The following is a 16,659-nucleotide window of genomic DNA, read 5'->3' as shown; positions in this document are numbered from 1 at the left end:
CAAAGGAAGCTGTTGCATGAAAAATCGGTACTTGACTTACAGAAACATGACCACAATACAAATAAACAGTCGTATATTTTATGAGGTAAAATAGTAGTGACACGTGGTATCATTATCAGGCCATGTTTATTTTGGTTACTGGGTAACAACAGGTGAGAAATTACAAGCGCGTGAAGATCTATAAATAGAGGTAAATATAGCATAACGTTTTATTGAAAAAAAAAATCCTCTTGGGGTTCAAACTTGATTTTACAGATTCCCAGAACGTCAACATAACTGATATCTTTTTGTTGTGGAGCTGAGAATGACCATCACGTTTTTGTGCACCTTGAGTTTAACGGTCGTGCTAGTTTTTGCATGCAACCTTGAAAAACCACGTATGTAGTGTTAATGATGTTTAGCTGATTTCAATGTTTTAATTCACTAATACTAATTTTGTTTCGACTAATTTTAAGTTGAAAAATCACTAATTTACATGGTGAATTTAATTTTGTGATTTAAATATGTTTCGCTACATTTACAGTTAGAATTTGTATTTTACTTGAAAATTTTACTTGTAGACAGAGGCGTAGCGACCCTTCCCGGCGCCCGGGGACAAACTTTCAATTTGGCGCCCCCTTCGGGATCAACCTTTCAATTTTCGATTTGCATCCCCCCCCCCCCCCTCATGTATTTTTTTATATTTATAAAGCAAAAATGTAGCTAAAATGAGATTTTAATTTGTTTTTCCAACCCATTTTGGCGCCCCCTAAGGTCGGCGCCCAGGGACATATGTACCGCCTGCCCCCCCCCCCCCCCCCCCCACTTCGCTACGCCTGTGCTTGTAGATTCGTAGATGGTTTAAATAGGCTACAAGCTTTAATAAATGATTTCAGGTTTGTAAACAGCTTGATGTTTAATAATGCAGGCTAATTGCGGGGTTGTCTTTTTTTTGTAACATAAGAAGTTGATAAAGTCGTCGGAACGGCGTGATTGTGGTCTAGATTATTAAAGCGAAAATTAAGAGTATCGTTTTCGAGTCCTCTCAGAGCTAAACTGTATCTAGCTCAGGGAAAGTAAATACGGATAGGTAAGGAGACGAGGGTAATACCGGTGTAAATGCCGAGGCAATGGTAATACCTGACCTCTACCCATCTGCCTTATTGTTAGTCTGGTCTAAAACAATTAGATTTCCACGTGCAAATTAGTTTACGCTAAGCAATATAAGACAAGAAATGTTATCTTAAGCACACATGTTTTTCATATTTTTGTAGCCACTGGCGAAAATAATAGTTCAACAAGTGCAGCTTTAAAACCATCATGCCGTAATACATACGACACATGTAGGGATGTGGTCAGTTCTACACCCAGACCAGTGGTCATCCTGACAAGTGGACTTGAGGTGATGTGTGACACACAGACAGACGGGCAGTGTTTCTTCCAGACTTTTTTCTCCGGGGGGGGGGGGCACTTGAAACTTTCGGGGGGGGGGGGGGGCGGTAAACTTTCTTCGGGGGGCGGACACTGTTAAAAGTATATATTTTCTATATAAATTATATAAATTTCATTTCGTTCGGGGGGGCGGTAAAAATTTTTCGGGGGGGCTTAGCCCCCCCCCCCCCCCGAAGAGATGCCTGGAAGAAACTCTGCAGAAGGGGGAGGATGGACGGTGATACAGAGAAGAACCAACGAACAAACAGATTTCTATCGGGGGTGGGAGGAATACAAGTATGGGTTTGGAGATGTGGATGTCGGAGAATTTTGGCTGGGCAACGAGAACATTCACCGTCTGACGTCACAAAGACGATACGAGCTGAGGGTCGATTTTAAATTTAACAACACGGACTACTTCGCTAAATATTCAAGGTTTAGCGTGTATGGAGAGGTGGAAGGATACAGGTTAAAGGTCAGCGGTTACTCAGGCAATGCCGGGGATGCCCTCGTATTTGTACACAACAACATGAAGTTCAGCACGTTCGACAAGGACAACGATCCTGACAGCAGAAACTGCGCTGAAACCTACCACGGCGCCTGGTGGTACAATGGATGTCACGTCTCAAACCTGAACGGACAATGGAGAAGTTCTGAATTCGGTGTGGGCCTTAACTGGCACCCAACGACATTCTGGAGAGCGGCTGCTACTTTCACTGAAATGAAGATACGACCAATTAAATAAAATATTTTTAATCAATAAAATTTCAAGAAGTTTAATGTTAAAATAGTTACATAATTATCATTTAACTATAGTTAAGTACTCAAAATCTTTAATGTTAAAAAAGATTTTTACAAGCTTTTATTTAACTCACTTCCCTGTGTATGTTATCAGTCGTCAGTCAGTCTGTCTAGATCGAAACGCCCGAGCGAAATTGCAGGCACTTCTAACTGACAGATACGGTTGGTACGTGGGTCACGACATGAAGACAACGCAACATGACATTAAATTTGACTAAATTGGTCGCCTGGTTAATTTTTTTATGAATTAATTAAAATTTTGTCCAAATTAGTAGGCTGTCTCATCAAACTACTCCGCGCTTTTCGACACGCGTGATCACGCTCAATTGGGCGTCATCACGTTCAATAGGTGCGCAATGGTTTTTAGTCATGTAACTATTTCAAATAAAACATGTAAAGTTCTTTTTTAAAATTCATTAAAAACGTTTTAATAACAAGCTTTTATGTAATAATGCACTAAAAAGGAGAAACAAAATAATACACTACTATCTCAATAATTTTAAAGAAAAGCGTGGGTCTCTTCCTAAATATTAGTAAAGGTATCCAATAGATACTAAAGTGACCCACGCTTTTCTTTAAAGGTATTTAAATAGTAGTGTATAATTTATTTACTACTTTTTAGTGCATTATTAAATAAAAGCTAGTTATTAAAAACTTTTTTATGAATTTTTTCTAACTTCTTTCTTTGATAAGAATTTTTTGTCTTATAGCCTACTGTGTAATAACAACATAATTTGGTCAAGTATGTCGCAAAATATTTTGCATAAAGAAACGTAACTCATTAAAGAATCTATAATTAACCCAAATGCTCGGGTTATAACATTACTATTTATATTGTTATTCGGATGGTTATCTGGTATCTTATAAAAAATATATCGACAATAAAACTCTACACTATACAAACAAACATTAAATGAATTACCTTGACTGAATTTTTTTTTTTTAAATTACCCCTGGAACAAAATCAACAGTGTCTCAAAGCCCGCGTTTCTTTTTTCCTCGATATAACAGCAGTTAAGCGCAAATTATGGGCGTAGACTCCCATTTAAGCCTGTTTTTATTATATGATTTGCTTACATTACATAGCCTTTGTCCGCCAAAGAACAATCTACAAGGCAGCAGTTCTTTGATTTTGGAGGGTTTTTTCTTAGACGTGTTGCTGTCCCCATTTATTGAGCCTCATCTGCCTGGAAAGGGTACATAGTGTTTAGGTGGACAAACAACTCGTAGAAATAACGAACAGCCTACACCGGTTGCATTCGTTCTATGTGAGATAACAAAATAACATAAAAACTGAATGTTATTTAGCTGAACAATATACCCTACCTTTTGAACGCTGCTCTTTTAAAACGATGGCAGCAATCTGTTAATGTGGTTAAAAACTCGGCAACTTGAAAAATGCTCTTTGGTGAAGTAGACCTAGATCTTAGCCAGAAATATTAAACTCATAAAAGTCGACAATATCAAACCCCAGTTTCATTGCCATCCAGGTATTTAGCTATGGATGTGAAAAGATTAGGTAGAGTTAATATATTTTATGACCTCGATATATAAGACGTGTTGCCGTCACAGCTGGGTGGAATCAAGGACGTCCAAAAGTCACAAGTCCGAACCGACATCCGAACTCGAGACTTTCGGTTAGCCAAACGCTCTACCATTTGACCACGCGGTATCACTTGGGTTTGAAAGCTAGAAATACAAAGTTTGACACACTACATGTAATTTTTAAAATAATGACTTCGGAACTTGTTAACCCTAATTATTATTTATAATTTTAAAAAAACCAAGTAATACGTAAAGTTTCCCTTTCGAACCTGGCGATCCATGGGACATATGAAGTAGAGTTCACCTCTTTACATGACCTCGGCATGAAAATGGATAGTGTGATGGGCACTATGCCATGTCAGGTACCAGTCCGAGCTGGGTGGACTCAAGACTTCAGCAGGCGTACACTTTACCGTCCCACCACGCAGTTCCATGCAAACAGATATTTATACCATCAAAATTAGGAATTGAGGTAGATTGGAGTGGTTCTATTATAACACACTGACGAGAAGCCATGCTGTTTGTATCTAGATTTTATTGGGCCTTCGACTACATGATGGAAGACCGGAACAGGAAGTAACAATAGATAAATACAAGGGACATCACTCAATAACAACATTATAAATATAACTAATACAAGAAGAGTGAGTTCCCCTGACCTCACAAATCCCAATATATTACACCCCTTTACCCTTAGTAAACACAACACATTTCTCAATAGAACAATTGACAGTATCTTAAAATCACCAATATATTGCAACATGAACATTATGGTAGATTACATCCTTACAAACAATGCACAATATGTTACAACATAATTAAGATACAACACAATGATGTCAAAGTCCTTTTGACCTTTAAAATCATAGCTCTAACTTATTTGGGACTTTGATTGTCCTGCTTGACCTTCTCAGTGGCTTTTGATTTGGTGACTCAAGATTCTGACCATATGGATTCTCTATCTCAGGAGGTCTAGGATTTAAATCATTAACTCCAGAATTTACATTTTCTGACTCTAGACAACTTGGTTCACTCATATCAACAGAACTTGGTTGTGGAACAAACTGAGTTGGTGTGAACTGTTCAGATTTGGTGGGATTGACAGATTCACACTTATTATCTGCACAAGTTATTTTTAACTGGTCTGCATGTCTACGGACAATAAGTCCATCATTTGTTTTTACTTTATAAGACACAGGTCCTGTACATTGAACAATTTGACCTGGTATCCATTTTTCCTTTCTCCCATAATTTCTTAGATACACATTCTCATTAACACCAAATTCTCTTTCAATGCATGTCTTGTCATGATTTAATGGAACTATTTTTGAATTGGCATCTGGAAGTATTATGCTGTTATTCAGATCCTTGACTGACATAGATTTCTTTGATTGATCAATTTTCTCAGGTAATCTGATAGTGTTTTCCTGGTAACCAAAAATACTGTTTACAAGTAATATCCTGGACCATATCAATTTGCAACTGTGATCCAGTATTTGAAGTGGGTGTATTAAATGGCAAAAATCTTTTTTTTTTCTTTTGATGTTACCCTTTTAGTTTCTGTAAGTGCTAATGATGTTAGCAAAGTTGTTTGATGATCACATTCCTTCTTACTAATGTATTTGAAATTGCCATATCACCATAATCATTTATTAAGTTACAAATACTTTGTTTAGGCAACTCTGACTGATAATGGACTGCATCTTCTCCATCTTTTATATTATCTTCACAAAGGTTTTTATTTCTTATTTAATATGGCCTTAAGTCATCATTCACAGACTCTTCAGGCCAACCATTCTTACAGTACTCATATACTTTTATTAAGCACTCATCTTTTTGTGTTTCTCTTTTAATATCATTCACATCTATATTGGAGTTATCCATGATAGTGAAGAGAACAAATACATCTTCTGGTACATAGCTAAGGCTTTGGTTTTTTAAAGGTAATCTACTAAGACTATCTGCACTATTCTCAGATCCAGGTTTGTATTTCAATTCATAATTGTATGCAGTTAGTGTGATAGCCCATCTTTGAATTCTTGGTGAGGCATGCTCAGGTAGGGTTTTGTTTTCTCCAAATAAACCTAGCAATGGTTTATGATCTGTAAAGATGGTGAACTTCCTACCAAACAGACAGTGTTTCTTCCAGACTTTTTTCTCCGGGGGGGCACTTGAAATCTTCGGGGGGGCGGTAAACTTTCTTCGGGGGGGCGGACACTGTTAAAAGTATATATTTTCTATATAAATTATATAAATTTCATTTCGTTCGGGGGGGCGGTAAAAAATTTTCGGGGGGGCTTAGCCCCCCCCCCCCCCCCCGAAGAGATGCCTGGAAGAAACTCTGCAAACAGAAACTTATGAAATTTCTTAACACCAAAAATGATGCCTAAGCCTTCCCTATCTAACTGAGAATAATTTTTCTCAGCCTGGTTCAAAGATCTACTGGCAAAAGCAATGGGTCTGTCACCCTTTTCATCCATGTGGGACAAGACTGCTCCTACACCATCTGGTGAAGCATCACATGTTAATATAAGTCTTTTCCCTGGGTCATAGTGAGTTAGTAAGGTGTCAGAAGACAAAGCTTCTTTTGCTGTATTAAAAGCAGCATCTTGTTGTTTACCCCAGTGCCAAGTTGCATTTTTCTGTAGCAGCTTGTACAGTGGTGATAGTTTACCAGATAGATTCCCTATGAACTTTGCATAGTAATTTATCAAGCCCAAAAAAGCTCTTAGTTGTTGGGTATTTTCAGGTTTGGGTGCTTCTTTAATGGCTTTTGTTTTCTCAGGTTGAGGTCTGATGCCTTGCTTGCTTAATAGATAACCAAGAAAACTAATTTCTGTCAGCATGAATTGACATTTATCTTTGTTTATCTTTAAACCTTTTTCACCAACTATTTTCAAGACTTTATCTAGTGTTTTAAGATGTTCAGTGTCATTCTTACCAGTTATGTACACATTGTCAAAGTACACACAAACATTTGGAATATCCTTAAAAATACTGTCCATGACAGCTTGGAAAATTCCAGGGCTGGATGATATACCAAAACATAGTCTTTCATATTGGTAGAGTCCTTTATGTGTGTTTTTTGTCGTATAGACTTTTGAATCTGGATGCAGTTCTAGTTGAGTGTAAGCATGACTAAAGTCTAATTCAGTGAATTTGTCTCCTCCTGCCAAATTCAAAGAAATTTCCTCAATGTTAGGAATGGAGTACCTATTTAGCTCTATTTGCTTATTCGGTGTAGCTTTATAGTCTCCACAAATTCGTACAGAACCATCCTTCTTTAACACTGGCACAATGGGCGTTGCCCAATCGGAATAGTCTACCTTCTTTATGATGCCATTAGATTCCAATCTACTTAGCTCATTTTCAATTTTATTCCTCATTGCATAAGGTGGAACTCTAGCTTTGCAGTATCTTGGATTTGTGTCTTTAATGCTTATCTTCACTGTTCTATCATTTAGTAATCCTGGATTACCAAAAACACATTTATTTTCAGATATAACTTTATCTATTGAAGTAAGACTAGATTCTCTTGCATTGTTCAATGAACATATACTCTCCCAATTTAACTTAAGATTACTTAACCAGTTCCTACCTAGTAATGGTGGTCCATTTCCTTCAACCACAAGAAGAGGAAGTTTAACACTTTGACCATTATAACTTACATGAACCATACACTCTCCTATTACCGGAACATTGTCACCAGTGTATGTTGTTAGACACTTGTGACATGGTTGTAGAGGCACTGATCCTCCTGTGACAGCGTCAAAGTCCTTCTTTGTGATGACTGTTAGAGATGCTTCAGTGTCAAGTTGGAAGCTGATGCTCTTACTGTTGATATTAACTAGTACATTGATGGGAGCATGACTTATTGATTTCACAGAGAACAGGTTGAAATCCGGCTGCGAATCAGTTTGAGCATTTTCACAGGTAGAGTGGTTCATTGGTTGGGTTAGGTAGTCTTGGTGAGAGTTAACATAGTGCTGCCTTTGGTTGCGGTACTGTCTTGACTGGCTAGATTTAGCAACAGACGAAGACTTTGCAAAGCAGGCCTTGGCAATGTGACCTTGCTTACTGCACTTATAACAAGTTGATAACTTGAACTTGCACCGATGAGATGCATGGGGACCTTTGCATCGATGACATTTTTGATAATTATTACTAGATTTAGATCTAGGCTTTAAACGTGCAGGCTGTTTAGCATAAGTTGGAATGCTCTGATGGGGTTGGTGTTTGTTGACTAACCTGCTGTTTACTGCATGGATCTCTGAAGGTGCTAGAGATCTCGCCGCCTCGGATGACTGCTGGAATGAAGTTGCTAGTTGTATTGCTTTTTCCAATGTTAGATCTGACTCGAGCAGCAACTTTCTTTGAACTGTTTACACCTGTCACAAACTTTTCACATAGTCTGTCAGACAGCGTGTCTCCAAATTCACAAATTTCACTTAAATGACGTAAAGCAGCAACATATTCTGATATTGACTCGTTTGGTTGACGAGTCCTACTGTCAAATCTAGTTCGACATAGAAACTTTGATGGGGTAGGCGCATGGTGGTCTGTTAGCAATTTGCTCAGCTCGTTAAAGCTCTTAGTAGTTAGACTAGCTGGTGCGCATAAGTCCTTTAGTAGCCTAAATTGTTGAGGCCCTATGACTGTTAACAAAACAGCTCTCTTTTTGGCTTCTATCGTCACGTTGTTAGCTTCAAGGTAAAAGCTTAACTTATCTAGGTAATCATGAATGATTTCATCATTCGAATCAAATTCTTTTATTTGGCCATACAGCGCCATTATTCTAGAAATACTTAGCCAATATGCTCTAGCAAACCTCTTTTTGAGTAAGTAGGTGCCCTTTCTAGTGGATTATTTATCCTCGTCGCCAATTGAGGTAGATTGGAGTGGTTCTATTATAACACACTGACGAGAAGCCATGCTGTTTGTATCTAGATTTTATTGGGCCTTCGACTACATGATGGAAGACCGGAACAGGAAGTAACAATAGATAAATACAAGGGACATCACTCAATAACAACATTATAAATATAACTAATACAAGAAGAGTGAGTTCCCCTGACCTCACAAATCCCAATATATTACAGGAATGATACGCCATAGAGAAACGAGGTTGACAAAATAGAGATTAGACAAAGTTTTTAAAACAAACCAAACGTTATTTGAAAGGTTTTCTATGGTAATTAAATGTAAAAAAGAAAAAACAATTTCAAGTCCGGACATTGTCCAATAACTTACTAATTCGGCGTTAATACCCAAAGTAAGTGTGAGGATGTTTAAGGGGGAAGGCTTCAGAAAAAAAACTTCTTACTTTAAGGAATAAATGTGCATGCATCAGGAAATCTTCTGAAAAAATGGTTTCCGTGGTAACGGCGACGATGTTAAAAAAAAACTACCTTTTGTAGAGGTCTAAATGTTAATAAATTAACATATTTATTGATCGTATACTCAATGATCTTTTGCTACTAACCCTAATAGTGTTAAGTGACTAGTTTTTTTGAAACAGAAAACATTATAGAAATAATAAAATATGTTGTTTTGTTTTTTTAATTTTCAACATAAATATGGTATGCTGAAATACCATTAAAATAAATGCTAAACTGAATGGTATTTCACCATACAAAAACCACTGGTGTACTTAAATAACATATTTATAGTATGATCTTGATTAGAGCTCGAGTTATTGAAATGCAAACTATATCGGTAATACATTCCTTGGAACTTCGTTCTTTGGAAACTGGTACGTCCATACTACTGCCTTTAAGCCCCAGAACGCGTTACAGAAAACCCTTGAGTGTACTTAATCGACATCAACAACTCTAAGGTAGAAAATGTAAAGTTCGTTGGGGAAAGCTACAAGATACATCAACCCAATAGCAGGCAGGTGCCAGCCCTTATTTTGTTTATGAAATTGATTTATAGCAGGCTGCAGTACCCCTTGTGTATAGCGCTCTTGAAACAATTGAAGGCGCCATACTGCTCATGGGTCAAATGACCGCCAACTAGCCAAAGGATACCCCATATATAGTTTTACCGTTGATTCAAGAAGAATCCCAGAGCCCTAACAATTGTGCAGGACGACCAATTAGTTGACCGCAGGTCGTATGGTAGCATTTGGAAAATGATGGGGGTAGTGCCAAAAAAACATACACTCACACACACACACACACACATATATATATACGAGAAAAATGGCCCGTTGAGGAAGGGTACAACGGGCGCTAGGCTGATAGTGCTGTCTCTTTTCTCTAAACTAAAACCAACCCACCCCCCCACATACCACCCCCCACCCCCACCACCCCCACCCCCCCACATACCACCCCCCACCCCACACAGCGCCCCCCCACCCCCCCCCCCACCCCCCCCACCCCCCCCCCCCACCCCCCCCCCCCCACCCCCCAAAACATGTCTACCGTCCCATTCAACGAAATATAATTATATACTTTTTTCAGTGTCCGCCCCCTCCCAGAAAATTCTACCCCCGCCCCCGAAAATTTCAAGTACCCCCACCCCTCTCCGGGGAGGAAAAAGTCTGAAAGAAACACTGGTGTCGCGCTTAGCCACTACCCGAAGAATTGCATTAAAGAAATTGCAAGAAAACCACTTTTTAGATTAGACACATTAATTAGGCGGTAATTTTATTATAGAGTATCGATAAAGAAATTTCTTTTGAGTTAGGGAGGGGGGGGGGGCTCAGACGTTCTTACGCGGGGGTGGGGCTTCGCCCCTACCCGAAGAATTGTATGAAAGAAACTCTTCACGCAGACCACTTAGATAAGACAAAATTTCCTTTTTTTTTCAATGTTTACGCGATAATCAATGACGTCATTATATTACTGTGTGCACTCTCCGGTTTGAGATTATTTTCTACTCTGTGCTAAATGTGTCGACGTCATACTTCGTTTTTCGAAATACTATGCATGTTTTTAAATTGCTTGTGTTTTCTCTAGAGCGTTCTTGTCAGACAGAGCGTTCTTGTCAGATAGATAGACAGACAGCGAAACTATTAGTATTAATATATATATATATATATATATATATATATATATATATATATATATATATATATATATATATATATATATATATATATATATATATATATATATATATATATATATATAGTAAAATTAAACTCCTTTTGATTTTGCAAACTAATTTATTGAGTTTAATACAGACAGATTATTTTACGCCACATAACTCTCTCTCTCTCATCATGCCCATCCAGACTGTATTTCAATCATTATTCACACACAAATTGAAACCTAACCTTGTTTTAATGTACCACTTACCTAAATTACCTTATTGTTTAAAAAAACACATTTTGTTAAAATTACTCCTAGCTAGTATTTCCCTGATTTCCAATTAATAAAATGTTCAAGGTGATACAATACCCTATAGCCTAGAAAACGTAAGCATTTTTTAATAACATACAACTATTCAACCTTGCAGGAAATTTTCCAATGCCTGTCAAACGAATGCCATCGTTTAAATATGAAAACTGTTGTTTTTACTTTCTCGTATACAAAGTATACAGAAAGTATTGTAATCGTGCAAGAAAAAAAATCTAGATTTTTGCAAATCTCGACGTTTTACGACTCCCTGAGTCGGAAAAACATAAATTTGCAATCTTTTCCTTATGTCTGTGTGTTGTGTTTGTGTATGTGTGTCTGTGAACACGGTAACTTGAGTACCGTTACAGCTAGGTTTTTTAAATTTCATATATAAGTATAATATCAAATGTGTAGTTTTGAGTCAACTTTTCAGCGATTTCAGGTAACCAGAAGTGGAACTTATTCTACTTTGAATTTTTCAAAATCCTATAGGTTGAGTCAGGTATCTTGTAGTTTTAATGAGGACTCGAGTACCGTTAGATTGATATTTGTTTTATCTTTCGTGTGTACAACGATGTACGACGACTTTGTACATGCCCACGTAGCCTGAAGTGTTAAGCATTTCGCAGCAGTTCAAAAGCATGAATGTATTAGTTATTCTTTTCAAACATAGTATAATCAGTAATGTTATGCGCGATCAAATTATAAGTTAAAATTTCCTATAATATGATTAGTTTGACAAAGGCTGCATAAGGAGCTAAGAACAGTACCCTTGTTTATGCCGAGTTAGCATAAAGGTAAACTCTACCTATCTGAAAGCAAAAATAACACTTCGGTGTATACGTTTTTTTACGCTAAGTATGTAAAAACTTTAACTTTAGCTTCCGTGTTTTCAATATTTAAGTAGACAATGTCAACATCCAAAACTTTGACGCGCGATACTTTAGAACAGTCCTGCCAAACAGCAAAAAGATACGTGCAGGGATGTGGTCACCTCTCAGTCGAGACAGATGGTCATTTTGGACTTTGGTTTGTGTGTGACACACAGACAGACGGGGGAGGATGGACGGTAATACAGAGAAGATTCAACTAACAGATTTCTATCGGGGTGGGTGGAATACAAGTATGGGTTTGGAGATGTGGATGTCATGTATACTAGGGGTTTTGTTTTGTTTATATCGATTATTTTAACAACTTCAAGATAACAAAAGTGCTTCACCGTTTGTAAAATGTTTCATATCTTTTCATGAATCTACCACGAGAATTGAGTCGCTAGACCAATAAACGGTGGTGTATTTAATGATTATAATTACCCACCGGCTACTTATCAGTTCTTCCAGCTGTATGTCATATTTATTTAGGTACTTGAATGGAAACTTATTTCAAACATTATATGTGACCTTATATAGGCTACGTCAGGCCGTTAAATACGTGGATGTCAAAATGCAGTTCCAGATGATATGTTTCGCTTTATCTTATGACTTGCAACAGTGTCAAGTGATCTTTTGTAAATTAACAAGTCACATATTTTATGTGTTCAGTTAACAGAGCTGTTACTTTTCATACAAGACAATATTTGTTTAACATAATTTGATGCAAACAAGAGTGTCAAACAAATATGTTCGGGCAGGTATAAATGGAGGCAGATTAAATGAAACCTTTCAAAACAACTTGCTTTACTTGAAAGCGGACTTTTAATTTAAAAAAAAAAATTTTCAGAAAAAAACTACCTCGTTACAAGCATAACTTGCTGCAAATGTTGAAAAGCATTTGGAACATCGTGAGACTCTTTGCTCTGCTATTGTGTGCTTGTAGTATGGTTGCACGAAGTAAGTTGGGTTTTTATTGACATTTTAAAAAACTGTTTTATAAGTGTTACTATGCTTTTGATTGGGCATATTTAACGTCACCGCCTACTTAGTCTAAATGTTTTCAGACCAACATTTGTTTTCTTTACACGCTAATGTGCATTTCGCGGTACTGATACCCAGCTGTATGTGGTCTCTATAATTCTGATAAGTAGAGCCACAGTGTAGTGCATGGTAGACAGACCACAAATGTCTTCACGGTCTGCCTCAAGACCTCACCTTCTAAGACTACGACATATGCAAGGTGATGTGGTCACTTCTATGACAGATAATCTTAAAGATAGTAAATCACTATCAGAGCTAAATCGATTTAAGGACATTATATAAATTCGAGATCATGATCTGAAATTGGATTAGCAGTACTGCTCTTTACCATCCCGTTATAATTGTCAGGAGCTAAAACTTTACCTCAAAGACATTTCAACAAACGTGTTGATATAAAAATATATTTCTGTTACAATAGTTAGACTTACACTCTGGAACCCGCTTGTTGGTGTCTCTTAGATTAGACAAAATATATACAACGCTTTTTTTTATTGTTATCTAGGCAGTGGCAATAAAACTTCAACTAGTGCCCAATCTTGACCTTACCTGCCAAACTACACCAGACACATGCAGGGATGTGGTCAGTTCTTCACCTAGACCAGTGGTCATCCTATCAAGTGAAATTGAGGTGATGTGTGACACACAGACAGACGGTGGAGTATGGACGGTGATACAGAGAAGATTCAACGGACAAACAGATTTCTATCGGGGGTGGGAGGAATACAAGTATGGGTTTGGAGATGTGGATGTCGGAGAATTTTGGCTGGGCAACGAGAACATTCACCGTCTGACGTCACAAAGACGATACGAGCTGAGGGTCGATTTTAAATTTAACAACACGGACTACTTCGCGAAATATTCCAGGTTTCGGGTGTATGGAGAGGTGGAGGGATACAGGTTAAAGGTCAGCGATTACTCGGGAAACGCTGGTGATTCCTTTGCTTGGGCACACAACGATCAGAAGTTCAGCACGTTTGATAAAGTTAACGATGCTGGTCCTGGAAACTGTGCCGCCTGGTGGTATAAATATTGTCACGTGTCCAATCTGAACGGACTTTGGGGAAGCACACAACATGCCAAGGGTGTGATCTGGTGGGATACCACTACGCACACTGCTTCAGCAACCTTCACTGAAATAAAAATAAGGCCGATTTAAATTTTAATTATTTATTTTTGGCATTTAATAAAATCTTGTTAAAGCAGTATCCTTAGTTTTATATAATTATACATACATTGTTACTCTACGAATGTAATAATATTACTATCGTCCTTTCAATTATTAGTAGTATGAAATAAATTAGAGATTTAAAACATGTAGGTAAAAACGTAAGGTTCATCTAAGTATCTGAAACTATTTCTTACGATCTGGTAAATATTAAGCCAGCATAAACTTTTGATTTGTCATTAGGAAAAAGGGACTGTATTATGCTTAGGGGTCATCCATAAATGATGTCACGCTTTTTTGACGATTTTTACCTCCCCCCCCCCTCCCCTCCCTCACATATCGTCACAAAAAGCCAGCCCCCCCCCCCCTAAAATAACGTCACACCTCAGTATACAACCCCCCTCAAAATAGCAGTTGAATTTTTTTAAAACATCGATATTTTTTTCAAAATCTTGTCTGAACTCTATCAAAATAGAGTATTTTAATAAATTCCTATTACAATTTATTAAAACAGTTTTCTAAAACGCGAAATAACGTCTAAAATTCGTTTTCTAACATTACTTTTTTATTGTGCAAAAGTGTGACATCGCACCATCTAACCCTCCCCCCCCCCCTCATCACACACCGTAACAAAATTCCGGACCCCCCTCCCCCTTACGAGTGTGACGTCATTTATGGACGACCCCTTAACAAATACGCAAACAATGTATTTTTAAACCTAATATGGATTATTGGAATCAGTGGCGTAGCCAGGATCGTCTCAAGGGGGGGGGTTCCAATTTTTACCCGGGGACAAACTTTCGATTTGCACCCCCCCCTCAAACTTTCGATTTGCACCCCCCCCCCCCTCAAACTTTCGATTTGCACCCCCCCCTCAAACTTTCGATTTGCACCCCCCCCCCCCTCAAACTTTCGATTTGCACCCCCCCCCTCAAACTTTCGATTTGCACCCCCCCCCCCCTCAAACTTTCGATTTGCACCCCCCCCCCTCAAACTTTCGATTTGCACCCCCCCTCAAACTTTCGATTTGCACCCCCCCCCTCAAACTTTCGATTTGCACCCCCCCCCCCCTCAAACTTTCGATTAGCACCCCCCCCCCCCTCAAACTTTCGATTTGCACCCCCCCTCATACTTTTTACATATACCGAGGGGTCTATGGGGGGGGTTATGACCCCCCCTAACCCCCCCCTGCCTACGCCACTGATTGGAATACAATTCGAGATAAATCTAAAGTAAACAAAAATATTGCCAAATATTTATGCAACCACCAATACAATACATTATCTTTAAATACAAAATTTATTACATGGCAAATGTAATATTATTTGCCGTTTTCGGCATTTTAGAGAAATCCAAAGCCATAAAATTGTATCGACAATACTTATATATTATACTAATATTTATTTGCACATGCTTTTATTTAACTTTCTTCCTCGTCCAGTCTGTCGTCAGTATGTTGTCATAGATCGAAACGATCGAGCGAAATTTCGGGCACTTCTAACTGACATATTCGTTTCAAAGTTGCAATCTGACTTTAAATTTGACTTAATTGGATGCCTAATTATTTTTTTATGAATTAATTACAATTTTGTCCAAATTAATAGGCAGACTTATCCAATCATTCCGCACTATTACACGAGCGTTATCATCTTTATAGGCGCGCAATAGTTTTTAGTCATGCAACTCTATAGAAAATGAAACATTTTCTTTATAATTATGCCTTACCTGAACTCCCATGGGTGTGTTATGTCTTTCTTGACCTCCCGTGGTATGTGTTGTTGTGACCTCTTACCTTACTTCACATAGTTTCTATGTAGGTGTTTTCACAAAAATACTCCACAGGACACAATTTTACTAATATGTAAAATTTCGTCTATATAACTGAAATAGTACTTAATTTATAGACTTTAAAAAGCCGAAAGTAGAATAAGTTGATACTCAACTAAATAATTTCGTCAACCTAGCTGAAACGGTACTCAAGTTATATATATATATATATATATATATATATATATATATATATATATATATATATATATATATATATATATATATATATAGGGCCCTATATGCCTTATTTATTCATATATGTAGTTATAAAAATTATGCCTTATTTATTTATATATGTATTGATAAATGGTCTAAAGAAATTACTCGGGTCAGTTACATTCCTACGATCATTACCATGTGTGTCACTACCCACAGCCAGATGAAAACCTCACAGATATTACCCCTGTCAATTACCCCCCACCTCACCACATGCCCTGCCCCCCCCCCCCCTCCCCCATATACCGAGAACACGTATCATGTTAAAAAACATCAGCAAACATCCAGCCCGCTCATGAAAATGTACTTGTTCCTGTTAGCTTTCTCGACTAGGGTATTTCGTAAACGGAAACATTTTTCCCTCAGAAAAAAGCACTTATCTGATTTTTTTGTAATCGTTGCGTCTAAAAAAACAATTGGTTTAACAGTGAGG

At 37.7% G+C, this 16,659-nt stretch overlaps 2 protein-coding genes across 2 annotated transcripts; both read left to right on the top strand.

Annotated features, from left to right (window-relative positions):
- The first annotated feature begins 239 nt into the window (after positions 1-239).
- On the top strand, positions 240-2,155 carry LOC131948560 (ficolin-1-like). Its single transcript, XM_059310149.1, has 3 exons — positions 240-377; positions 1,254-1,412; positions 1,635-2,155. The coding sequence occupies exons 1-3, from the start codon at positions 305-307 to the stop codon at positions 2,153-2,155; spliced, it is 753 nt and encodes a 250-aa protein (XP_059166132.1). The 5' UTR covers positions 240-304.
- Positions 2,156-13,159: 11,004 nt separating this feature from the next.
- LOC131948553 (ficolin-2-like) lies at positions 13,160-14,448 on the top strand. Its single transcript, XM_059310142.1, has 3 exons — positions 13,160-13,253; positions 13,522-14,161; positions 14,424-14,448. The coding sequence occupies exons 1-3, from the start codon at positions 13,160-13,162 to the stop codon at positions 14,446-14,448; spliced, it is 759 nt and encodes a 252-aa protein (XP_059166125.1).
- The last annotated feature ends 2,211 nt before the right edge of the window (positions 14,449-16,659 follow it).

The sequence above is a fragment of the Physella acuta genome, unplaced genomic scaffold, assembly GCF_028476545.2.
Source record: "Physella acuta isolate Inbredline_101_S28 unplaced genomic scaffold, ASM2847654v3 ptg000648l, whole genome shotgun sequence".
In the NCBI taxonomy this organism is placed as follows: Eukaryota; Metazoa; Mollusca; class Gastropoda; family Physidae; genus Physella; species Physella acuta.
This window is presented reverse-complemented; position numbering and strand designations above follow the sequence as displayed.

Excerpts from the sequence above, each read along its gene's own strand:
- LOC131948560 (XM_059310149.1), top strand. The coding sequence starts at position 305 with ATGACCATCACGTTTTTGTGCACCTTGAGTTTAACGGTCGTGCTAGTT. Across the intron at positions 378-1,253 it reads ATGCAACCTTGAAAAACCAC|CCACTGGCGAAAATAATAGT; the intron begins GTATGTAGTGTT and ends ATATTTTTGTAG. Across the intron at positions 1,413-1,634 it reads CACACAGACAGACGGGCAGT|GGGGAGGATGGACGGTGATA; the intron begins GTTTCTTCCAGA and ends ACTCTGCAGAAG.
- LOC131948553 (XM_059310142.1), top strand. The coding sequence starts at position 13,160 with ATGTCTTCACGGTCTGCCTCAAGACCTCACCTTCTAAGACTACGACAT. Across the intron at positions 13,254-13,521 it reads GACAGATAATCTTAAAGATA|TGGCAATAAAACTTCAACTA; the intron begins GTAAATCACTAT and ends TTATCTAGGCAG. Across the intron at positions 14,162-14,423 it reads TTCACTGAAATAAAAATAAG|GAAAAAGGGACTGTATTATG; the intron begins GCCGATTTAAAT and ends ATTTGTCATTAG.